At 40.9% G+C, this 26093-nt stretch overlaps 1 protein-coding gene across 1 annotated transcript; it reads right to left on the bottom strand.

The window, feature by feature from the left end:
* On the bottom strand, positions 1-26093 carry tmem131 (transmembrane protein 131). The gene is made up of 41 exons (XM_071517579.1): positions 25880-26093; positions 22193-22254; positions 21918-21958; positions 18252-18320; positions 16634-16754; positions 15479-15595; positions 15249-15371; positions 15024-15104; positions 14726-14876; positions 14514-14570; positions 14330-14391; positions 14133-14241; positions 12925-13033; positions 12591-12744; positions 12324-12494; positions 11974-12084; positions 11377-11511; positions 10959-11063; positions 10764-10850; positions 10276-10428; positions 10088-10163; positions 9871-9985; positions 9598-9736; positions 9316-9425; positions 9142-9214; positions 8813-8964; positions 8559-8701; positions 7394-7580; positions 4888-5073; positions 3884-4039; positions 2689-3146; positions 2375-2559; positions 1941-2071; positions 1738-1856; positions 1502-1654; positions 1255-1405; positions 1015-1130; positions 820-901; positions 635-738; positions 363-514; positions 1-275 (listed from the first exon to the last, which is right to left on the bottom strand). The coding sequence occupies exons 1-41, from the start codon at positions 26049-26051 to the stop codon at positions 9-11; spliced, it is 5445 nt and encodes a 1814-aa protein (XP_071373680.1). The 5' UTR covers positions 26052-26093; the 3' UTR covers positions 1-8.

The raw sequence follows: 26093 nt of genomic DNA, 5'->3' as shown, positions 1-26093 counted from the left end.
TGTGCTGTTCAGTTGCCATTGTCAGAGGAGTTGGGCCAGGGCTCGGAGCTCCGCCTGCTCAGAGTGGGGCGCCACATGCTCCAAGGGTTGTAGGTCCGACTCATCTCAGTGGGAGCTGGTGTGGCTGGGGCTGGACTGCTGACCAGATCCGTTAGAGTTGTGGAGTTGGTAGATGGAGCAAAGGAGTGTAAGGCAGAGTCTCCACTTGTGGACCAAATGGAGCTGCCGAAGGGAGTCGTCGTGGACCACGGGTTGCGAGAGTTTCCCAAGATTGACTGCACAGAGAACAGAAGACTTTACAATGATATCAAGAATCAACAGAGTATTTTAGAGCTGCAGTAACAGCACATAAGGGATCTTACTGCAGTTGGGGCAGTCGGTGAGCTAGAGCTGCTGGGCCAGGAGTGCAGAGAGTCGCTGCTTGGGACGTCCCAGATAGAGGAGGACACAGCATTGAACTCGGGCCAGCTCTGCTGAGGCTCCAAGGACTTTGGGAAATTCATACCACTAAAAACTAAAGCAAACACATACTTGTTACAAATAATACAGCTAGTCAACCATAATGTGATGCAGCAGTATTTCATTCTTCATTCTTATGTTCTTTCTTAAACAGCCTGTAAGCCACATGGGTTACCTCCTGTCAGATTGAAAGAATTGTTGGGTCCAAATGCAGAGAAGGAGTTGGCAGAATTGAAGTTTGGACTGTTGGCTGTGTCAATGGGACTCCATAATCCAGAGCTGTGGGAGAATTAAAAAAATATTCAGTGGGGATTGTATTCTGATGTTGCCATTTTGTGATTTTCCCAGAGTTGTAGTTACCTGTCAGAGCTGTCACTCTCCACTGATGTCATGTGTGCAAGAGTCTTGCCTTGGTTATCAGTTTTACTTGGGCCATTGCCACCTGACAAGAACACAAAGCAGAGTGCATACTTACTTGCATCTTCCCAAAACAAAACGATCTTATGGCTAGTGTACACACATTGATCAAGTATTAAGTCACCATTACATATTTACCTGGGCTTCTGTCATAACCAGCAGCCACAGCAGCAAAAGTGGGATTCCCATTTTTGCCCGGGAGTGAAGCGGCTACAGACAACTTGTTCCCTGGGGCCTTCTTCAAGTTTCCCTCACTACGAAAAGTGTCAGGAGAGCACCAAGCATCTTGATTAGTTATCAGTGTTGTGACAATATGGCATACTGAAGTACTGTGTTTTGTTGGTGCATTTTGTTATGCAAATTTTGGCAAGTGGATACCTGTTCGTGTTGAGTACACTGCTGTAGGTGCCTCGGGACACTAAGCTCGGGGAAGACGGTGGGGGGGAGCAGGTCCTGGCTGAGATGGATCTCTTCAGAAAGGGGTCTGCATTCATCGTCTGGATGGAGATCTGCTGAAGACTATCAGCTTCTGCGTGTTTAGAGAACATGAGAGTGGCAGCCGTTCAAGAGGCTGATCGAAACACAGGCTTTAGAAATGACAGGATGGTGTCGGGTCATGACTTACGGTTGCTGATTTTGGGGAGAGGGAGATCCCATTCCGGAGAGGCGAACTCCTTCTCGCCTTCTGAGCTGCTGCTGTGGCCCAGCTCTGGGACAGAGCCACTGGACAACAACTTCACAAGCAGAGAAGGACGCCCGTCTTCAAGCTTCCCAGCCACTGCAAAAAGAAACATGTCAGAAACAATGAATCTTGTACTGAAGCAAACGGCAAAGTGACAGAATTTAATTGAAGAAACTCACATCTCTGTTTCTGCAGGGTTCTTGTCTTTGGGATGTTGGTAAGAGGGTGAAGAGCTTTGGATGTGAAGCTCTTGCGTTGTTTGTTCTCCAGTGGTGTTACATACGGCAGCTCAAGAGAACTGAGAATAAAGATTTTAAACAATGTCAAGAGAGGATAAATAACAGGAAATTGATGGCTGTCACCTACAAGGACGTTTACACACCTCGATTTTTCTGCTTGGTTCTCTTTCTTTATGGTTCCTTGTTTCTTGTTTTTGGGTTTTATTAGGAAATTTGAAGTCTCCTCTTTCCCTTTTCCTGTGGTTACTGTCCTTCCTTTCTTTTTCACTGGCTCCTGGCAGGGGGAATGGGAAAAGACATTACAACAGCGTGTTGGTAGAATCTCTATTTAAAGGATTATTTTTACGTAATCTCTGTAGTATTAGAAAGTATACAGTCGAGAGCGAGGAAAAATTGGAGGGACAGGTAAGAGAAATGATGCACAGAACAGGATGTGAGTTTGTTATTGAACAATACTTTTTCGTAAATGGAATGTGTCTCTGCCTATTAAGCCATGGGCATGCCCCAAAGTACACACAAAGATGACTGTACCTAGTTATTGTATCGTTTTGCCGTTTGAGCACATGAGTATGTGTACCTCTTTGATGCTAGCCTCCACATCTGGATTAGAGGTCTCTGTAGTAGTTGAGGAGCTGTCATCGTTGTCGGCCAGAGTATCTTTCAGCTCATCTCCCTGAGTCTTTACCTTTGTCTTTTTCTCTTTCTCCTCCTTCTTCCTCTGGGCTTTTGTTTTGCCCCGCAGCTTCCCTTTAGATTCCAACACTGCAGGCAAGACAGAGGATGTACACAACTCCTTTCAAAACTTGGGAATGATTACAAAAACCTGCCATTCTACTCAATACAGACCCTCAACACCCCTTTACTTGCCACAGGTAAAATAAATGTGGATACCTTTGTTTTGTATAGATTGAGAGCTCTGCTCCTGTGAAGCCTCCACGCTAAGTGACTCTGGACGGTCAAGGTCATTGTCCATGGCCCCTAGCAGGTTGGTATATTCTGCGTCCTCAGGGCAGAGGACTCTGTGAGGCAATGATGACCCGGCTAAACCTCGGCCCGGGAGGTCCAGAAGGCCTGCTGCCTGCTGTTGCTTGCCGTTCCGAGTCTTCCGATTGGTTAGCTGGCATGCAGCCTGAGGGCCTTCTTGGCCTGAGGTGGTACTTCCTTTGGCCAGCTGGGAGGAAGCAGTTTGCATAGATGGGCGGCTAAAGCTTGGCCTGGGCCTCTTATCTTGGCTGTCTGGTTCCGATACGGTACGGCCGTTAGCCGGTCGGCCTCCAAGCCGCGGCGCTCCACTGCTGGGCCCATACAGTCCTCTCGAGTTCTGATGCGAGTCGCTGTAATCATTCAAGCTGAATGGTGTGAGAAACATAAACGTATAAACATATAACTCAACTCATTCAGAACACAGCTCCCAGAAAATCAGTGAGTGGTTACACCAGTAATAATCTTTTTGTAAGGGTCATTTAAACAATTAAAAAAATTCGTAAAATATTTTAGCCATTATTCTCTCATCTAAAAACACAGTTTCAGTTTGTCAGTCAAAAGCTGACCTATTCCTGCTCACACATAGTAGTACTGTTCAGTAATGTTCCTATCCAACACTAAGGGAAAGGTAAATGTATCTACGAATGATAGTATGTGAGCCAGACAATGCAATTACAAAATATTGATGCTAAATTATTTATGCAAGTTACATTCATTAGATTAGATAGCGGTATGCTGTAGGCCCAAATGGAGGTATGCTGGTATGCTATAGTGGTATGTATACTCTAGTTTTCCCTATAGGTTCTCCCACAACAAAAACGTTTCTGGATATATGAACATGACAAATTTGGAGTATTTCAGAATTAATTTAAGTTGACAGACGATGCTGTGGAGCTCCCAAATCTCAAATCTTTTGGTACCAAATTACTTTAATATAAGATGGGCCATTCTCCTTATTAGAGTCACATTATATCATACTGTATACTGATGATGTCATATGGTTTGAGAGCAAGACACACCTACACACATTTCGGTCCCCTCAAAGCAGCTACAAAATTATTTGGCCCCAGATGTAAGTCGCAGATCCCAATGTTAGACTTACTTTGAATCACTGTGAATTTGCACTATTTCCCTGAGATCAAATGGTCTCCCAGTCTCCAAGGTAGAGTTGGATTCCACAAACAGACGTCTCTTGAAAGGCTCCCATATGCCCTGAGCCTCCAGGTATGCTGTGGCAATCACCAACAGGAACATGGAGCTAAACAGAAAAAAGCAAATGTAAATACAACATTGTTACTTGGATTGAAAAGATGTGTTAACAAGATACAGCAGCACAGTGTTTGAGTGCTTGTGGACATTTTGTGAGTTCAAACACTTCTTGATACATTGGCTCTGCTCTCTCAAAAGGAAATTAAGTTCAAGTTAGAACTTACAATTAACAGAACAAATTAATCATTATGCTTACAATTGTCAGTATTCAGTATTGCTTTGGCTGAAATAACATTCTCAAAACATTCTCTGAATGCAAATTTCAGCTATACTCCAAAACTGTCAAAATGCCCATTTTCATTGATTGTTAATTTAAATCTAAAGTTGCATACTGAGAACTGGGAAAACATGTCAGTTTCTTTAATTTAAATTTTTTGGTCAGTGATATACTTTTGGATCATCTGCCTTCACAGGTACTAAAATCAACCGTTTCATGCCAGTTTTGGTTTTACACCGACTTACTAAAAGCGACTCTGGCAATAATCTCTCCAAATACATTTCCTGCCCTAGGCCGTGTACAAAAATTGTTTTAATGTTAAATACATTTTTTAAATACTCTTATTGATCCCCAGAGGTTAAATTTTCTTTTTGTTTTCCTCCCTCCACAGGGAGGTCAGAGGTCAGGGTCAGTTACAGAACAGCGCCCCTGGATCTGGTAGTGATTTAGTGTCTTTCTCAAGGACACACTTCATCAGGGCAGATGCTTGCTGTCATGGAGGCAAGGACGGTCTCTCTGCTGCCCAAAATTTGCCACCCAAGGTGATAAGAGTACAAGGCCAAAATGTCAAAAAGGTGTCACTGTCCAAACGCTACGCCACTGTACAGAGCAATGCTAACCTCATAATGAGAGAGACAATGATGTAGAGCTCCAGCTCCCAGTTGGGTCTGGGTAAGGTCTCTGCACATGCAGCCAACATGTGGTAGGGCAAGGAGGCGTTCAGGACAAACACAAACTCAGAGCCTCCACACGTCACCAATTTCAGCTCGCGGATCACTCGAGATGAGGTGAAATCGGGTGTAAACCTGTAAGAAAGGAAAATTCGATGTTCAGTACAGTTCAAATACCTTACTCACCACCTCATAAAATGTGTGTTCATATACACACACATTATAGTCTGTTAAATCATCCTGTGGTCTGTCAATGTGACCACAAAGTAGGTCGTCCATTCATTGCCACTGGACATACACATGGTGGCTAATTGGAAGAACCAGGAGGAATCTCGGTGGACCAGGGAGTGTATAAGCCAGCTGGATGCGTCAGGACGTACTAATTTTATAAATGGACCACCTTGACATGCTGCGTGAACTGACCGGTGACGGTCTGTGTGCTAGGCTTCGTGTGCCCGCTTTCTCTTTTTTTTCTATGCATCAGGCTGGCAGTGACACACATACACATGGCTACTGATATGCACGCTCCAAAAACACAACAAAATCCACCTGAAGGCTGATAGGGGGGATTAGAACTAGTCAAGCCCAGGTTTGTTTTACAATGTAATTTGTCAACACAAGTTCTAAAAGTAAGATTGTAAGATTGAAAGATTGTAAACATAATAGAGTATAGAAAGAGAAAAGCTGAAAAAGTGCAGAAAAAAAACAAAAAACAAAGATACTGCAAGATAGGATGCAGCATAATGTGCTAAACTGATGTTTCATGTGCAAACAAGCTGTCAGCCAGCAGCCCCAGAAAATGATAACGACAACAATGGGACGGGCAGTAGCAGAGGGGGAGCGGGCCAAAACTAAGGCATATCATATGGTATTATTAGTGCTGTGCTGTGAAAGGATTTGGTGGCCTATGTATAAATTATTGCATTTCTACGTGCAAAATAGTTATAACGTGGCCTCTTTAGAGATATTCAACAGTGCACTGACTTTGCAAAGTCATTAATGATCTATGTCATGCTCTGTAAGAATCTCATTTGCTGCTGTTTTTTTTAGTAGGATAAGTTATTGATGGGGCAGTGCCAGGGCCCAGTCAAGAGTCCACTTTAAAATACAAAAACAGTTTGTACCCAAGGCCTTTACAAAATAGGGGGGTTACAAAGCGGAAAAAAGGACCAGAGTATGGGACACAAACAGCAAAATTAAGACATAAGGAAAATAAGGGCATGGTCAAAAGTACAAAAGTAGAGCAATAGAGATGTCAGAAGTGGCGAAAGTTGAATAACAACAGGTATTAACACAAGTTTTAAAGATTTTAGCAGATTCAGCTGATCTGCGTTGAGGAGGGCTATTCCACGGTCTCAGTGCTGCCACAGCAAAAGCCCTATCACCCATAAGTCTTAACTGGGACCTTGGGACTGCCAGAATCCCCTGATTAGAGGACCGGAGGGACCTAGCAGTATTATGCAGGGACAGCAGTTAAGCAGTATTCTCAGGAGCTACACCATGCAAAGCTTTGAAGACAAATGCATTGGATTTTGAAGATGATTCAGACACGGAGCCAGTGTTAAGATGCCAGAACAGGACTAATATGGTCCCTTTTTTTTTAATCTAGATAAGAGTCTGGCTGTAGCATTCTGGACAAAGAGAAGAGATAGATGCCTGATAAATACCAGATTACAGTGAGCTACACTAATTTCAAGATGTGAAAGCATGAATGATAAGAAAAAAAATAAAATAAAAAAAACATAAAGGGAATAGGGCTAAGGAAGGGTAATTATTATGCTAAAATCAAAAGTGAAAAAGGTCACAAAAGAGGTTGGACAGCCTTAATTTTTCTAAATATTCCTAAACTACCCATGAGGGATTCTCTCAAATACTGAGCAATACTGATACTATCAATACTAAGTGATGTAACTGCAATGAAAGAATAGTTCAGTTCAGTTTAACATGTGCTTTTCCATTTGGAAAATTTGCATAGTCTAAATTATGAGGGGTGAGTTGTGGGGAAAAAAAACATGACAGTAACAAGTCTAAATGTACTGTCCACGATCGTAGGAATAATATGTGTTAATTCTTTTTTAGGGTGGATTTTCCTTTTAAATGAAGTAGGGAAATGAGAACTCACGGCAGCGAGGAGAGGCCACAGAGGGACAGAGAGCCGATTCATCCTCTTACTGAAGGCTTACTCACCAAGAGTGGCTGAAGACAAGTATTAATAGAGCTTGTGGGTGATGGGGAGAGCACACACCACATGCACACGTGAAATACATACAGACGCGCACACTCTCTCTCTTCAACTGATGTGTATACTTAGTGACTTGAGTTACGATGCAATACCCGCATTCTTATGCTGACCTAGTTCTCAGACCGCAGATCCAATTTGGACTAAACGGTAACAGGTCTGCAAAATACTGATGGAGAAATGGGATCGAAACATGTGGCAGTTTTGTTCACTTACAGTATGACGAGGTCTTTTGAAGCATTTGGCTTAAGTGCAAATTCTTGACAATTGAGAACTTTGAATCCATATCCTTCACAAGCTTGTCCGTTGATTTCTGCTGATCTGATGTTGATCGGGAGCAAGCCTGTGTTTTCCACTCTGAATGTTCGTCTGAGAGTGAAGTTTGGCTCCTTCACTTTTGTCTCTGAAATAAACGAGGAGGGGAGGTTAATTCAAAACAATTAGAAAATTAACACAATGGGTTTTGAATAGGTTGTAAATGAAATCCAATGTGTTATACACCAAATCATGTGAGTCTCTTCAAGGAAAAATAAAGTACACTGAACTGGACACTGTGGACAACTTGTGCAAATCTCATTATCAATGTACAGGACGGCACAAGAGGATAGCAACTTGTTAGCATTTGTTTGTAGCACGCATATATTGAATGTGACTAGTATGTTTGCTCTGGTTTATCTCAGTTGCAGTCCAAATATGGCAATCCATCTTATGACGAAGACAGGAGTTAGATATCATATGAGAGTGTAGCTACAGCAGCTGGAGTGGGTAGTCATACACCATTCTCAGCTCTTGGCATAATTGTCTTACATAACTAAAGTCACCAGTTGCTGAAACAATTTGTTTTCTGAACTGATGAGTAGGCCAACTGAATCCAGCAGGGTCACCTGTCCTATTAACCTATTATTATTCAGACCAATTACGAGACTATAAATTATTAAGTAATGCTGGGAGCTAGGGTTAGGGTTAGTTTAGGTGACTAGCTGTGTTCGGTATTGAGAGCAGGTGTGGAGGAGGATGGTTCCGGGACGCCAGAAATCACTGTTAAGCCTTCTGGAGGTGTTGTGGGACTAATTCAATGACACATCTGTGATGGGAGGGGCCCACTTAATAATCCCAATGACATACGCGCATGTGTGAGGAGGTTAGTGAATGTTGCTGCCTGTCTGATGGTCCTGTAGATGTATGACAGCGTAGCCTGATGTCCTCTACAATAACAATTTGTAGGCTTGAACATCATCCGTTTGACATCTGAATTAGGCCTCTGTATGAATGCTCGCCCTTTGATTATGGCACAAGGGATTTTCTACCATCCTGTGTACTGGTACATGTTACTCAGAGTAAAACAGACTCCATGAGCAGGGTCTCAGCAATACAAACTCACTCTCTGTGCAGTCTTTCAGCAGGGCTTCGGTCATCTTAAACCTCAGCGAGCTCCCTTGTCCTGGAGGCTTCCCTGCAACTTTCAGGCTCTCCGTTGTACCCCGGCCTTGCAGCACGATTGTGTCAATCACAGTCAGGTTATTCCTAAATAGATTCCCAATAATGCAAACAATTTCAGAACAGGAACACTTATAAACTAATGGGAATTTTTAGTTGGTTATGTTAAAAACTGAATACGGCTTTGCAAATGCATACCTGACTATGAGAAGGGAGGAGACACTGTGGTTGCTGGTAGGAGTGAACTTCACACTGAAGGACTTGACCTCTCCAGGCAGGAGGAGGAGATTGTACACAAAGGGTCTAGTTGATCCCTCTACAAACCCTGTACTGCTCTTCATTAGGGATGTCTGCCAAATAAACAAAAGGGCCTGTTAAGGATAAACAACTTCCACATGTTGGCTCAATTATGGACAAGAGGATTGCGATTAGTAATTCGATTTTATGCCAACCAGCTGATTCCTAGAATTCTTGAATAACTGCTGCATCGTAACATTGAAGTCAATTGTCTATCCTGTAGTACTCACTTGATTTCTGTGGACCTGGAATTCCAAAGTATTCGCGTTGATGTTGATGTTGGACAAATTTCCTAATGGTAGCCTGGAAAATAAAGTCAGTGAGGATCACTATTTGCCTTTTTTCTGCAAAGCAGTAAGATTTAAAAAAGCAAAAAAAACTTGTGGGTTGTGGGGAATTCCAACCTGTCAGCTAGCTTTCCAGAAAACACTGAGGGATTGGGTAACAGAGCCAAGGGGAGGACCTGGACAAAGACAGGGACATCGGCAGGGTTCTCCAGAATCACTTCCTCTTCCTGCAAAGAAACAGACAGTTGTCCCAGCGCCATGTTACACACACTAGTTCACAACTCTACCTATACCTGAAGATATGCCTGTGTGTGTGTGTGTGTGTGTGTGTGTGTGTGTGTGTGTGTGTGTGTGTGTATCTGTGCATGCATGAATAAGAGGGAGGTTGTTTCTACTCACAGAGGAGCTGTTTGTATTGGTGAGAGGGAACATAATTCGTTGTGAAGAGTTGACCAGTGACGGCCAGGTCATCTGTGCTGTTATTTTAGCTTGCACGTTTTTCTGAAGGTCTGTGTTGACTTCAAAGATGGCTTCAACCCTTCAGTAAAAAAAAAAAAAAAAAAAAAGAATCTCATGATGTTTTGTAAAGTAGTCCTCAAGTATGGAACAACCAAATAACAGCAAAATTTGATAATCCATGCCCAAAGATCCTGTAACCATTATATGACTTACTCGTGGCCTGAGCGCTCTTTCAGCTCTTTCCATCGTCTGAGAAGTTTTTGGTGCAGATCCACATCAGCATCCCAAATATCCTCCTGCAAGGCCAGTCCGTGAGGCTTGGACTCCGCTATGAAAGAAAAAATAGATATTAGCGATTGAATATTGATTGTTAGTTGTTTGAGATTTTAATGTGAGCCGATTCAAAAACGTGACTCTCAAGAACACTTACATTTAAGGACAAATGGCAGTCCAACATAACAGTGATCACCACAGTGCAAGCTGGCATCAAAATAAATATTTGCCACCTGTAAAAGAGATGGAGTTGATGGGAGAAAAGTACATACATTGTAATATTTTCTGTTGGTTTGTAAGAACCACTTTGCCTCACAAATTTTGCTCTGTGAGACGAGCCCCTACCTTAGACTTGCGTCTGGGCTCCAACTCATCCTTATTGTTGCGGAGCCTTTTGTAATAGAAGCGTACATCTTCTGTGAGAGAGCGGATCTGCTGTAGCCTCACTCTCTGTGTGAAAGAGCTCTGTATGCTGAAGCTCTGGTGAACAACTTTCCCCTGAGGACAAATAGCACACATACAGACATGTCAAAGGCCTTTTACCTCACGTGTTCGCAAGCAGGAGTGAAGAGGCTTTGTGTTTGACAGTGTCTGGTTGCATCAGGATGTGTCTGAAATCTAATCTTGTTTCCTGACAGTGCAGGACACATGTGAAATACTCCTCAGAAAATTAGAAAAAACATTAGATGGTTGCTGACCCAAGGTAGCTCCACCATTCATTATAAGGATAAGAGAGAGATCAACCCATTTCCTACAAATGCAGTAATGCCCTGTAGGTCTATGTATATTTGGAGTCTTGTCATTCTCATGAATAGATCAGTAAAGTTACTTACTGGAAAGGAGGGTGGCAGAACGATGTGTTTGGGGGAGCTGTTTAACGTCCCCACTGCAATGAGAGCTTTCACTGGGATGGTTAATATCTGAGGGAAAGGAATATTACCATCAATATTAAAGCCAAACTGAATTGTGGTTGTGCATTCCTTTCAACAACAGAACTGCACAGAGAGAGGACTTGACTGACTACCTACCTCATAGTCTGTGGTGATGTGTATGGCTCCGTCATACGTGCCCTCCAGCGCCTTGGCCACCAGTGTCACTCTGAATGCTGCATAATAGCCAGAGGCTAATATCACCTTTACAGAGACACAAAAACATGCATTAGATTTCTTTTCCATTTAAGGCATCTGACACTACTATCGGAAGCAACATTTCATATGCTTCATATATTTTCACACTGAAAGCACAATTTACTTTTTCTTTTACATTAAAATAGTTGGGGCTAAGAGTACTCCCTGAGCTTTTTTCTCTCTGCTATTATTACTACAAGGATTTTGGTGATTGTGTCAAATTTAGTGGCATCCTGCTCACAACATAAAGCCAGAACTGGCTGTGGAATGACATTGCGACACTGTTGACTCAAGCTTTCCACGGATAAGAAGGTCTTACCGTTTTGTGATGGGAGGCAGAAGTGTTCTGCAGCTCCCGCATGCGACTCAGAGCCACTGTCCTGTTCCCTTTCTCCGTTTTCAATAGCTCCATGGAAAGACTGTCACCTGTGACCAGCCAGGACTTGATCTCCAGCTGGGGGACAGAAAGTGACAAGGAAAGGTGTGTGAGAATCTACGTTTAGTCTACAGATTGTTTTCCTATTGCTGCACAATGTGTAGCTCGACTTCAAATTGCTTAAACTCACACACCATATCTTCTACCAATGTGTGAATGAACGTGTACATGTCACAACATGATCTTGATAAGGTATTGTACTCAATAAAAGTCAGCCTATTCTAAAGATGAAACAGACATGCCTTGCACAATGAGCTGAATTGGTGAATTGCGCAATGAATTGGAAAGACAGATATGCACAAACACAAAATTGCGGCCAGTTCGAGTTTGCATCAGATTTCTTTTTACTTCTTTCCTGTAAAAACTGTCCAAAGGTTTGTGTGTGTGTGTGTGTGTGTGTGTGTGTGTGTGTGTGTGTGTGTGTGTGTGTGTGTGTGTGTGTGTGTGTGTGTGTGTATGTCATGCAGTATATATTCTCACCTCTATGGGATTACTGTTGACCACCACAAATGTGATGCTGCTGGTGTCTGTTGCACTGCGGACACCAAAGTCCAGGAGGTTCTCCTTCAGGCTGGGTGACAGGACCAGGGGCTGTTCAGACCAGGAAACATGGAACAAACACCACATTACACAGACACATTCCCATCATAAATCCTGGCATCAACACAGAAGGCTGAGAACATTCACTCATAAGTTGCATAAACTCCTAATTCAATACCACCTTGAGGGTAAGTGAGTGACCTAAAGAGACTTGTACCTCAAGCAGTACAACAGTATTTGCTAGTATTCAATATATACGTTTTTAAACAAACCATATGGCCGTTGTGTACCTCTAAGAAGCCTGTGTACGCCCGGACAGGCAGGTGGAACTTTGAGGCATTCGTGATGAGCAAGATGTTGCTGTCTATGTGAATAGAGGGTCGGACCGGCCGGAAGAGAAGGGAGAAGATGTAACGTGACTCGTGTGGGGGGATGAGGATGGGGGCACTGAAGTTCTGCACCTAAAATGAAGAGAATTAGTGATGTGATTTTGCTCTCTATGAGTATATAACGGTTTAGATTCAGTATTCAATAACCCATTCTATGGCGACACTCACGTTAAACATGGTTTTGGCCTCTTCAGGCAGGGACACATTGTGTATTCGGATAGCAAAGTTGAAGGTGTTTGTGAGAAATATGGGTCGTTCCACTGGGTCGACGGGACTGTCCCGGATATGGAACAAGGTAGCTGTGTGGTCAAAGCCCAGGTAGCTGCAAGAGGAGAGACCAGAGGGACCTTAATGAATCAATCTATGACGCAGGGATGTATATTATAGATCATTTTTACTCATATGCAGGCTGACATTTATTGTTCTGTATTAAACTGTCAACTCTCCATATTATTGATGGATGTTATCAGTAAAACATGTTTATCAAACAAAAATAACTTACCCTTCTAAAACCTCTGCTTGGTATGGGATTTCAAGCTTCGAGTAACTCTTCTCTTTTGCTTTTACTGTTATTTTACCAGAAAACTGATATGGTCTTCTTGCTTTTGAAGCTGTAATGAAAAGCAAAGATCACAGAGCAGATATTTAAGTGCAGTGCATTAGGATACAAGGCTCCACAAGAAGAGGCTGTACAATATAAACCCAAATAGTGAATGGAATCGCTGAAATCAGAAGCAATTTTAGGTAAGCTGCCCTCTCATTTGGTCTTCCCCAGGTGAAATCTTCAAGTTCCAGGCAGCAGATTTAGCAGTTTTACTGTTGTTGTTTTAATATTTCCATGTTTGGTTGTAGAGATGAGAAAACCAAACCTGTGCTTAATTGTGAATGACAGTGAGAGTAAGCCTACATGTCCCGTATATGTCCCTTTAAATTCAGCCTTAACTTTCTAAGTTTCCCTTAAGTTATGCCATTTTTGTTTAATTCTCCTTTAAGTGAGAATTACTATTGTTATTACATCGGGTATATCAAATGTGATTTACTTGGGCGTCTATTAGGGATGTTACTGAATTCGAAAACCATATTCAGCAGGACAAATAATACCTTTGAAACAAATATTTGTTCCTTCCAAATGTTTTCAGTATTATTTAGATGTTTTCAGAGTATGCTTTCAATCATGGAGAAAATATATTAAATTAAAAATACTTTTGTTGTTGTTCAATTGAATAATTTGAATGGGGGCACAGTAGGCAAAGATACATTTTGTGGTCTAGGAGGGTTTGGTGTCAATGCCATATTTGATGGCATTTAACACTGAAGGACAATGCCACTTTTAATTACATATGCCATGATACAATGTATGCAAAGAACGACAGTCTATGTGGATCTGAGGTGGAGGAGAAATGATAGCAAGGAGCAAAAACCCAACAACAGAGGCATTTTCCTTTAAGATCCTAATGTGATTTCCACCAATTGTTTGTCACAAGCTTTGCAGTTTGCAAATCAAATGCCTCGGGAAAATCTAAATTAAGAACAGGCCTATCTTTCATGGTTCAAGGTTGTTTTAACGAAAAAAAGACATTCAAATCACAAGTTCATGAAAGAAATAATATTGGATATATTTTTAACAAAACAAGAGCCCACTATCGCCACATAAATATCAACAAATAAAACAAATAACATTTTTCCAGAAATGTTTGGTACAGGACTTACCATCAAAACTAATACTTGCAACTTTGGTATATCTACTCTCTCCAGCTTTTAGCGTGATTGCTTTGAAGTCTATTGTGACCGCTTCATTTGATGGTGTTGTCCGGACACTCTGTAAAGCATAAGTAAAAAATACCGTCAAGATAAGGATTCAGATTGCCTGTTAAATATATGGCTTTAAAAAGCACAAGGCAACCTACTGTAATTGGAACATCTTTTGCTCCCGAATTTAAAAGATGGAGATTCAACTGTTTTGGTCGATCTGTAACACAAACCAGTTATGAAAGAGAAAGAAGAGAAGAGACAGCAGAGAAGGATTACTCAAGAATAACTGCAGAATGTAACCCTTATTCATGTTGCCCTAAGCCTTGTAGGACTCCATACCTTGTGACCGTAGCGTACCAAAGTCAAGCATCTCTGTGGAGGAGTATATACCAGGGGCTACACCAAGAAAAAGAGAAAATAGAGAAAATATATAGGCTGAAGGCAAGTTTCACAAATGTTTATCATGTTAAATGTTTAGCTGAAAGACACAAGCACACTGAGTAATACAGTAAATGTAGGTAATGAAAATTCACAAGGATTTGGTGACACACCTGAGGTGACCTCCACCTCTACAGGGAGGATGATCAACTGGTCTTCATTGGGGGCATTGGTTTTGATTCTGATGAAAGCGGTGTGGTTGTCTACATCTCGCGACGAGAAGCTGGCTCTCATCACCCCCTTTGTCTCAAATGGGGGAATCTCCTGGAGGGAAAAAGTCAGCATAGGTGACTATGATTCAACTCTCATTGCCATGCAGTAAATGTCTATTATTTAAGTGTTGTTATAAAAAGGTACAGATAAATAAACTGTGAACTTAACATAGGAAAGAAACTAGGATAAGAAACTAACCCATAATTTTCCAGTGCCTCCTTGTTGACCCGTGGGAAGCTCTAGATGTAAATCCCCACCACTGGAGTACATCTCCACAACCTGGGAGAAAACAACACACACACACACAACTAATGCCTACAGTAATCATCAATCCATCAGCATACATCAGTTTCACACAAAAAAGAATCAAACAAGGGCAAGTTTAATCATCAGAGGTTTTGAGTGCTCTAAATGACTGATTACCTGCAGTGGTTCACTGTGTGGGTTGTGGATGTTTATTAGTGGTGAGAAACTGCTATTTACTGGGACTCTGGCCCCTATGAAGGGCCGCAGTCTGTAGGGGTTCGGGATGCCAACCCCGAAAACCTTCAGGACAGAGATGGAGACGCAATATTAGGCTATCAGTCACACTTTCCTGACACTAAACATTCAATTCAAAAAGAAAAAGTAGGGATGTTTATTTTGGTCTCTACCTGGTATGTAAACACTCCATGATGTGATGTATTAATAAATAAAGTGTTTTCTACATTCCCTACTACACGGGCAAGAAACACAACATCAAATGACGTGTTTCCCCCTGGTGGAATTATCTGTTGAAGAAAAAGATGGGGAGAAAAAATTAGCACAAAAAAGTATGTTTGGTACAACAAACACAGCTTCGTCTGTAACTGAACTAGATATTTTAACAGACCAAGCAGATTACAACTTCTCAGCCCACTGTAACTCTACTGACCCTCAAACAGTTGGGCTGATAACTGCTAAGATCTCAACACATTGTTCCATGACACCTGACTTTAAAGGTCTAGTGCTATGAGAACTGAATTTCCCAGTCGGGTATTGTTTGACAAAGGCCATTTTGAAGCTGCACTCTGTAACTTCTGCACTCTGGCGGGGCCTGTGGCCGCAAGTGGTAACTGTTTAGTGAATTTTGCCTCAAATTCATTTGTTTAACACACAATTCCCCGTAGTCTGTCAGATAGTAGCCAGCTAGCTGCTTGCCGAAATAGTCACAATCACAAGGCCTCGATAAAGTAGGTAGCTTTCAGATTTTCTCGCAATGGCAGATGGTGGAAAGAGTGAAAGGCCTATAGAAAAAAATCACTTCCAACATGTTTATCTTCTTCAGCAAAGCCAAAGAGAAAACAAAGGTACGAAAAGCGACACCAAGGAGGGGGAGGGGGGACAAGAAGCAACATCCTCTTTGCGACAGGAAGCAAAGAGGATGTTTATGGGAAATAATGTGGTCTAAATTTTAAGAAAAACTAGAACTAACAATACTACTGGTGTGAGACAGACACTACCGATTGTCTTTACTATGGTCTCATTTGTTTATGGTAATTATACCACAGTATCACAATTAATTTGACAATGATATATTGATGTTTCTAAATACACATAACACCTTTAAATAGGAGACACTAATGATAATCAAACAACACGGTGACCTTAATAACACACAGCCATATGACTAAAGATAAGTAGAACTATTCAATATAAATATATATTAAGGGGAAATACAGCATTTCTACAGTTCTTGTTAGACATGCATTAAATGTATTGTGACCACTGGCCTGATGACAAAAGCAAATCACTGTTCAGAAAGTGATTTTCAGGTGATAACTACTTACCCTATTCTGGAAAAAGGATGCATGAAAATGTGCTGTTGTTGCTGATATTGATATCAAACTAATTTCTTCTGAACTAGGATTATGTAAATAAACTTTCTCCATTTTTGGCATTCCCACAGGCCTATAGATGAAGAAAGAAAGTGATAAAACAACAACTGACTATAACAGCCCAAAATCACAATATACAATACACACATTTCCTAGGCCCATAGATCTAATGACAATTTGTATCAGTTGTATAAATATAAAAATTTGTTATAAATTTGTATGGCAATTTTTCAGAGGGGCTTGTTTAACTTAAATTCAAAAAATTGAAAAACTATTGTAGAAGACACGTATTGCATGCGGGTTAAAATAGGGAGCTCCAATAAAATTATCACATATAAAATGTATGTAAAAACAGACCAATAATGTCAAAGATTGCTTTTAAAGATGAGATAGTAAAACAGAAATACAAAAGAGAGTCAGGAAATGCAATTAAATATGGCTATAATACAGTTTTATTCACTTGAAGAAGAAGGGTCAAGAACGTTCCTTTCAAAGTCTAAGTAAAGTGACAGATGTAACCTGTCTGTGTAGTCAGCCAGTCAGGTGGTTAGTGGAGAATTAATATAGTGACATTTCTCAAATTTCATATCTCCAAATCAACTGTTTGTCTTAAGTGAAGCAAATGAAGAAGCAAGTAAGGCAGCTCCAACACAAGGAAGATATATGTAAACGGACCAACCCCTCTCCCTTCAGTTTAGACAAGAACGGGCTTGTCCAATATCTCAGTGTTTTCTACACTGTATCTGAAGTTGAGCTCATATGGGCTGATTTATGATGGCCAGTAATTCAATCCTGCCTTCATTTTCAGTGTGTTAGAGAGAGGGTGAGAATTTGTCAAGGTTACATTTTGATTACTTCCAAACATACACAGCTGATAAGACGACTGTTTGTTGAGAAAGTAGGACAGGGGAGCGCAGGCTGAGACAGCTGGGTGGGTTCACTGGGAGTTGGGGGGGGGGGGCTGCAGCCCCTTCGAGCACTACTGAATCACCTAATGTACTCTCTTACTCTGGCACACTAAGCTGGATCACACTACATGGGTGCTACACCCATTGTCAGTGTGGAATGTGATCTTATAAATCTGGCCATGAACCTGGGTGTCGCCTGCAAAACTAAAAATATGGCTTTGTTAAGTGCATACCATAAATTGCTAAAATACACCACTCTCAGCTATCCATTAATTCTTGCCAGGCTATGTAAAATTTAAATTTTACACTGGAACATATTGGCTGAGCATCAGTCTGTAAAATATCCATAGGGTATAGGAAACATTGTTTAAGCTAACAAAATACTGGACATAGCTTCTGAACGCATTTAAGAAAAACTCTTTCATTAATATGTCCAGTGAGTGAGTTTATAAGTGAGATAACGTGTGGCTCTTCACCTCAAAAAAGATGGGTAACCTTATAGTAAATACAATCTTACACCCTTTAATGTAAATAACTACTTTCAAATGAATAGAGTAATTGCTTCTTTACTTAAATCACTTTGTAAATAAATAATAGAAAGTGTCACAAAGAGTGTGTAATGTAATAAAGACAGAGGATACAACAACATGTAGCACACTCACTGTTCGTGGAAGTCCAGCATTGGAGGTTCAAAACGTATAGGTCGGCAGTTCCCACGGTGCGGGGACGTGCTGCGAGAGAAAGGAAGACGTGACAGGAGCAAAAACAGCAGGCTAAGAAAAACGGTATCCATGTTTGTGTGCATTTCAAACAAATGCGACATCAAACACACAGCCGAGACATCAATAATCTCTGTCCAGGCTCTCTTAACGATGTATATGATGGTCCAGGGAACACTGTTCCCATCTGCGAGAGACAACTTCCATATTGAAAATCTCTATGAAAATCCATAGACTGGAGAGGCATAGGAAAAAAACTCCTCTCTTCTTGTCACACTGGGACTAAAAAAACCTTGAGAGTGTTGTGTTTCTCTCTCACATGAAGGCAAGCAGAAAACAATACTGAGCATCAGTTTCACAGGTGTGATCTTAGGGCACAGGCGTAGGGTTAAAAACTCACCAAACCCGCCTAACAACAGGTGTATCTTAACAATAGACAAGGCCCTCCTCAAAGGGAAGCAAATCATCTATGGGCTAAACTAAACGGCGAGGCGACTGTACAACAGAGTTGTGTTATGGGAGCCCTTATGTAAATCTCATGGAAATAGAAGTTCACAGTGATGCAGGTGTGGTACACAACCGAGCTTAAAGTCATTTGACATTTGAAGGCGTTTGCCTCTTAATCATGTAATACTCTTAATACTCATTTGACAAAGGACCACACAGAACCAGATCAGTGGGAAAAGTTCAAATAACAGCTATAAGGTTGCCACCAAGCTATTGTATGCAAGGAAAAACTACTGATGAAATACTTTATCCTCCCAACTCTGACTGTGTACCATTGAAGTGCTGGTAGCTAAAATCGTCCCCCAGTGAGTCACTCAAATGCAATTACTTTAACATTACCTTGGGGTCAGACAATTTACCGGAGATCAATTTCACCCATTTACTACCAAGACTACGTGTGCAGGAGGAGACAATGGCAATACCACGGTCCTCCTTGAGCTGAGCTGGCTGGAGACGGAGTGGATTTCCATCCCCTGGGGTTGATAGTAATCCACACAGAGACCCAACCATGCAAGGCTATAGTGTTTCTCAGGGATGCTTTGTTATCTACTGTCCGTCCTCAGCTCTCTCATTAATATAATAACTAAGAAAATTCATTCAGCTGTATGCATGTTGATACAATTCTTTTGCGATTAAGGATTCAACTATATTCTGACAGTGAATTCTGTGTGGCCTTTGCTGAGCACCTCAGACCTAATGTGTTGAATGTCAGTGAGTAATAGGAGTAGCAGGGGGGGATCATGGGGAGGGCGCTGCTTCTTGGCCTCGGATCTGCATATGTCTAGTGTCAGGCTAACCTTCAGCTGGGGGTACCAAAAAAAGCCAGAGTGACTGTGAGATTCCTATGGAAGTGGCTAGTCTGTTGACAACTTCCCCACACTAAGAGATGACGCTACAGAGAAGCTCAAGTTTGACAGACAGGAGGATGATGCACTGATTCAGGCTGAGTTGTGGCGGCAGAGAGAGAGAGCAATAAACAACCAACAGATGAAGACAGACAGACACCAAACCCTGGGATGATCAAGGGAAAAAAGGGAAGCTCAGCGTTTAGAAAACCTCTGAAGCAACACAGCATAACAGCAAAATACCCTTCCCCCAGGCTCTGTTGAGGGAGTGGTCATGCTATGACCATGCAAGATAACCCCCTGCATGGATTAGAACATACTGTACAAATGGACAAGGCTTATTGTATGACACAGACTATACATGTAAAAGTAAGGACAGATTAGCTACATGTTATGTGCAAGCCACGATACAAAAACATTCTTCAATGTTAATAAATATTTTTAAAAAAAACGAAAGTGAGACTATGAATGTCTGTTGTAAATTGTCATATAGCAAAGTGATTTTCTCCCTCTTTTTGCTGATCTAGAAAAAATATTTACTGATTTGAGCAGCTCTATCTGTTAGGCATAGGCAACATAAACACACAGTCGAGTCCAGCCAATCACATAAAGACATTTAAGACCGTTTCCTCTCAAGGTTTAATTGGTAAAGAAAAATCCTTGGAGTATCCCAGACAGTATTTCAGGAGACTGGATATACAGTGCTCTTCTGAAACGATCACCACAGTCCTGACAGTGCTCAGTTATAAGGAACTGATGTGTGTCTGTGAAAGACAGAGGTGGGGAAAGTATAACTTCCCCAAAGATGCACTTCTGTCAGGCATGCCTTTGTCTAGACTCGAGGCTTGCTTGAGTATGACATTTAATCGATCTAGACCTTGATGCCATATGACTTAACCAGGGGCTTTTGTCAGTATCAGAGGGTTAGGAAGTAAGCAAAAGACACAACTATCCGCCCCTGTCTCCTTCTCTTAGCCCTGTCACTGTGGGTAAAAGCAATCTACTGACAAACTCGCATTAAAAGTCTCAGTGGTCTGTACAGCTAGAATGAACTGTTCCAAATCTGTACCTGCTGTGTCAGGAGAGAGGCACACTGAGGTCTAGTGGACCGACATGGGCAGTTTGAATGGCATCGATTGAGCAGTTTTCAATTTGCCAAGCTTGCTATTGTTAGCATGGTTGTGTGTTGTTTCTGTGTTGTCTTGTTGGCTTTGGCAGCTTGTGATTATGATTATGATGATGATCAAGCTATTCATTTTTGGTTGTTAGCTGGCATTTGGTCTGGTGTCAAATATAATGAAAATGATGTCCAAGTTCATTAGGCTTGGCAGAATAACCTTGTTGTACTTGGTCATTCACATGACCACAGTGACTGATCATCCATTTGAAAATTCGTTCCACTATAATTTTTAGCAGTGTCTCTGACATTTGTTACTGTGTTTGCTAATGTTGCTTATGTTAAAGCCAGGAGCATAATGAAATTAAGATCACTGTTATGTTACCCAATCACTTCAGGCTATGCTTATACTTGTACTTATACTTGTCATTTTAATGCAATTTGTATCACTCAATCATGCCATGACGCACAGAGTGAATGATGGGCAAAATTCAGATTTTGTTCCCACTGCCATTGGATGTTCAAAACTAGACAGGGCAGTGGTCAGGATTGTGTTGTTTTCCAGAATTCAACACAAGTCTGGAAACATCCAGCCACAGTGTGCTTATGAGTTATGCAAAGAGATGGAGAGGAGGAGCTGGATAAAAAATATGGACCAATGTACGTATATACATACAGCTATAGGAGACACATAATAGACATTTTCAAACCAAGTTTATACGCAGAGTGATGTGATCTCACAACACCCAACCTTTGATCAGATCGGACCTTTGAATGATCAGACCTCAAAAACTGCATCTATATGACAAAGTGAAGTATAATCGCAGCCTGTCCTGAAGCTTGTTTTATGTGCTTGTTTAATTTATGTGTAAAAGGTGTACAATCAACTGCTTGACTAGACCCACACTAACACTTGCATGTAACCAAACAGGCATCACAGGCCTATGTAATATAAACTACATACTGCAAATAGTTTGCAGCTCTTGCTGCTAACATTTGAATGAGTCATCACAACAATTTCACAATGTTGTGGTAAGGAGAATATTTTTCATGTAGCGTCTTTAACTGTAAACTGAGTTTACTTGGGGAGAGGACATTATAAACTAAATAAAGACAATAAAGATAGAAATAAAGACTTACCTTTGTTGATGATATAAACTAAAATCAATGTCAGAGTCTGCCTGCAAAAAAAGTAGAACAGAGACATGAGCCATCATGTAGCCCAACTACAAAAAATGTTGTAAATAACTGAACATATATATTGTTACATTACGAGGTATAAAATTTATAAATTTAATCTAAATTACTATTATTACCTTTTCTAGTTCTGTAATAGTGTAAATGTTAATATCCTTTATGAGAAATGGGACTGTTTTAGATGATAACGAAAAATTGAATTAAGTAATATCTCTTACCTGTAAGAGGCTTCCCTCGCCAAAATGTAGAACTTCTAGAATTGTGTCTGACTGAATGAATGCTGTGAAAATAAGCAAAGACATTATTAATATTAACATCATCATCATCATTAAATGGCACCTATGTAAAAGGGAAAAACGTAAAAACCTAGCCAATACTACTGAATATAACTTTTACAATATAACATATAGAAGCTCTGTAGGTAAAACATAGGTAAACACAATGAAACAGAATATAAAGAGAAATGCAGTGGTTTGCCTGTCAATGAACGGGCTACCGAAGGCTGCTATATTTAAACTGATTTACCTGGCAAAGCATCTTTCAAAACACTGCAAAAGTCAGAAGCCAATCTAAGACAGTGAGTGGTGTCAGGACTTATGTTGGGTACTGGCGGACAATTGCCAGCTGTAAATCAGCAAGAAAGTGGTGAAATCACAGGGGACAACTGTATATCAGAATCAGTAGAGAACAATAACTTCTAAAATGCTTTCTGCACTCAGGGGAAAGTCCCCATAGTGTAAATCACATAGGGATTCTTAACTCTGGGTCCTTACACCTTAATTTCTTGACTGGATTTGATGATTTGGGTCAGTGTTCACTACAAAACACGCTGATTCTGGCTAAAGGAAATATGCCTATCAACTATGGCATATGACTCTATAAAAAATAAAGATTATTCTTCACAACAACAAACAACAAAACATGCAAGAAGGGGTGAGTTTGCAACTACATAAAATGTGTGTTGTCAACTCTATAGTATACCAGGACTGAACAGCATTTTCTTTCCTGTTTTCAGGCTTTTTGTGCAGTTCTCAAACTTTTCAAGACTTTGAGAATTATCACATACATTTTCAAAACACCAGACCTACTTAGGAATCTTGTCACTCATAGCTGCACGCAAATATTGTACAATCACAGCTATCTTTCCACAAGTTGATAACACATATTTGAATAATTTATATTTAAAATCATAAGGCTGCATTTCATTCTCTTGGAGCACAAGCTGTGGGTTATGCAATGTGCAGGATGGCATTACCAACAATCAGCTACTATATTTCCTTGCTGCCTGCCATAAATCTGAGATAGCACTACTGTGCTGCAACTTTTCAGCTAAGTTTTGCGAGCAAATACAAACCACTATTCAGTTAGGATAGAAGAGGGAAAGCGTCCAGCCTGTAAGCCTAGATCTACTCACAGACATGGTATAAATAATCAGGACCACAACCTGGAACTGAAACACGAAGTAATACTGGCAAAGGTAACCCCACCCCACACCCCTCTTGAATCTCGTATACCCCATTCACACTGGACTAGTGACCGGAGAAATACATGGGTTGACTGTCAGTTGTAAAGGGCCGACCTGGGTAAGGTGACCCTATAAAACGACCCTGGTAGAGATCAGGGTTGAGACCTGGTCACACTCTGCTCCACTTCGTGAAAGTCTGCTCCACTACGTCAAAGTTCAGTGTTTAACCGATGTTGTGCCCTGACTGGAGCATCATGTCATCTGCCATTGTGAACACAGGATGTAAACTTGTCTGTTATTGATGATGTTACAAGGTGACAGTCCACAGGGATGGACCCAGATCAGTATACCGTAATATTCCCGGGTTGTATGTGAAAAGGATATTAGCTCCTCAGTGTTCTTCATAATTAGCCTATTATCAAAGGAAAGACTGTTTCAACAAATATAAAGGATGCTTTAGCATTGGCTCTCATTTTACTCACTCATAATATGAATCTACAGGCTTAGAAATCCAAGCATTCAGTTCATTACTCAGCATGTATAATGCTTTCACTATACAGAGAAGCTTTTCACCTGACACGATCTGAAATGCCAAAGCTTGTGCTAGAAGATCAACCTCTATGGATCCAATTCATGGCAAACTTTGAGCAGGGAAAGCATTACAAATTACAAATCTTCCACTGGAATGATTGGTCTTCACTCAGGCTGGTTATCCAGCACAAGCTTTAGAGTTAGTAGTTTAATTTTCAGATTAATACACAGATGGCACTGAGGCAGAGGTGAATAGTGTCTTTGTGATAGGGTGCAGAAAAGTAGTAGACTATGCTCAAAGTGGAATGGGTTGCAGTAATGGAATGCAATCTAAATTAGCTAACCATTGTAACAGACACAATGATCTGTGGAACATTGTGCTACATGGAAATAAACTAATTTACTGCAAACTCCATGTGTAAAATCAGTAATTGCTAAGCACATAATCACATTAAAAATCAAGACAGTAGCCTAGATGTACCTGGGATACCCTCCCATTCAAACCTATACTGATTAGAGGTGACACCTAATGCAACTCATGATGTGAGTGAAAGAGCCATTGATGAGTCTCAAACCTATACTCTTTAGTTGCATGGTATAAACAAAACAAAAGTCAAAACAAAAGATGCTTGTGGGTACTTAACATTGGGTAAAGTAATGACAAAGGCTACAAATAGAAGACAGACTGTTTCCAAAACCTTTAGGATCTTTCTGCCCATCATTCTATAATTGGTCCTCAAGCAACTTATATGGTCAAGCAACTTAACAATAATGGGCACATGGTTAATGGTCAAAATATTAAAAGGGCAGCAGCAAATTAACCTGTGATTCTTTCCATTAAATCACAAGTCACCCTTTCTGTCATTTAGGCCTGTGTTGGGATGTTTCAATAGTTCAACACCACTCGCACTTACTCTGAGCGGTTTCTGACAGGACTAAGTTTACTATGTTAAGTTTGCTAAGCTTGCACTCTCTATGATAGGACGGTGAGCATAGAAATAAAGATGCGACAATACAACAGTGAATTAGTTGTCACAGTATTTGCCAAATACACAACGCTGTGTTGTTGTGAGAGGGAATCACTGCGTCCTTGTATTTCCTGGAAGATAAAGAGCTGGAACGTAACTAATATGACTTTTTGGAAGCAATTTAAACAATTCAGGCACGTCTCAAAATTGGCACCGCTGTTCTTGGACGTGAACTATAGCTACACACTCACTACTGGTAAGCTAAGGACAACACAGCCCGTTGAATAGGTGGATCTGACAGCTGACACTTCAGTCATATTCGATTTGGCCCGTTAGGACAGCAGGGTGGACTGATCACTGCCTCGCTGGAACCATGTATCAAACGCTCCTTCAGCCACGTTTACACATAACCGTCATCTGAGAAATTACAAAATACCTTCATCTGGCACTAGTACGAGGAAGTAATGTTATCTTGCCTGCGCGATAGAGAGACTTATTATTTATGTTGCCAATCTGCCATGTCTTCATTCCAATGCATTAAGATCATAGAGTGTTAGCTAAGCTAATGCTAACAAGCTACCTTTCCTGTTCCTATTTCTTAAGATAAAATGTCTTGCTAGCTAGCTAACATTAGCCTGCTTAGCTATATATGGTATGGGTGACAACATTTAGTAAGCTACCAGTTAGTGTAAGGCCACATCAATTTCATTTTGAAGAATGATTTGCATCATTCCAAGGCACCAATTCATTCCAGCAATAAAATTACATTAAATAGTAAGCAGAGATAGGTACAGCGGAGCAGGGTTAGCAAGGTATTAGCTAGCTAGCAGGCTAACTGTGATAAAGTTGGCCCGTATAGGATAACCTCAACCTACACTTCGGATAGAAATGTCTAAGGTAGTTAGCGCTAGCTAGTGTACGTAGCCAGCTAAGTTACAAACCTTGTTTATTCGCCCGCGACGTGTGAATGAAAGCAATAAATAACATCCTCAGGAATCCGATATATGATGTTTTTGTTCTTGTTGATGGGTGGTGAAAACTATGAGCTCTTTCTTGACTCGCCATACTGCAGATCTTTGTATTACAATAATAACCGAGCAAGTCTGCGGACATGCCAATATAAACCTCTGCTGACTCTGTCAATCATAGCCTTGA

This window comes from Centroberyx affinis, unplaced genomic scaffold, assembly GCF_046629955.1.
Source record: "Centroberyx affinis isolate AG114_WGS23_722 - 3 ecotype Tasmania unplaced genomic scaffold, CSIRO-AGI_Caff_v1 ptg000503l_1, whole genome shotgun sequence".
Classification (NCBI taxonomy): domain Eukaryota; kingdom Metazoa; phylum Chordata; class Actinopteri; order Beryciformes; family Berycidae; genus Centroberyx; species Centroberyx affinis.
Note: the sequence above shows the minus strand (reverse complement) of the source record. Positions and strands in the feature narration are given on the sequence as shown.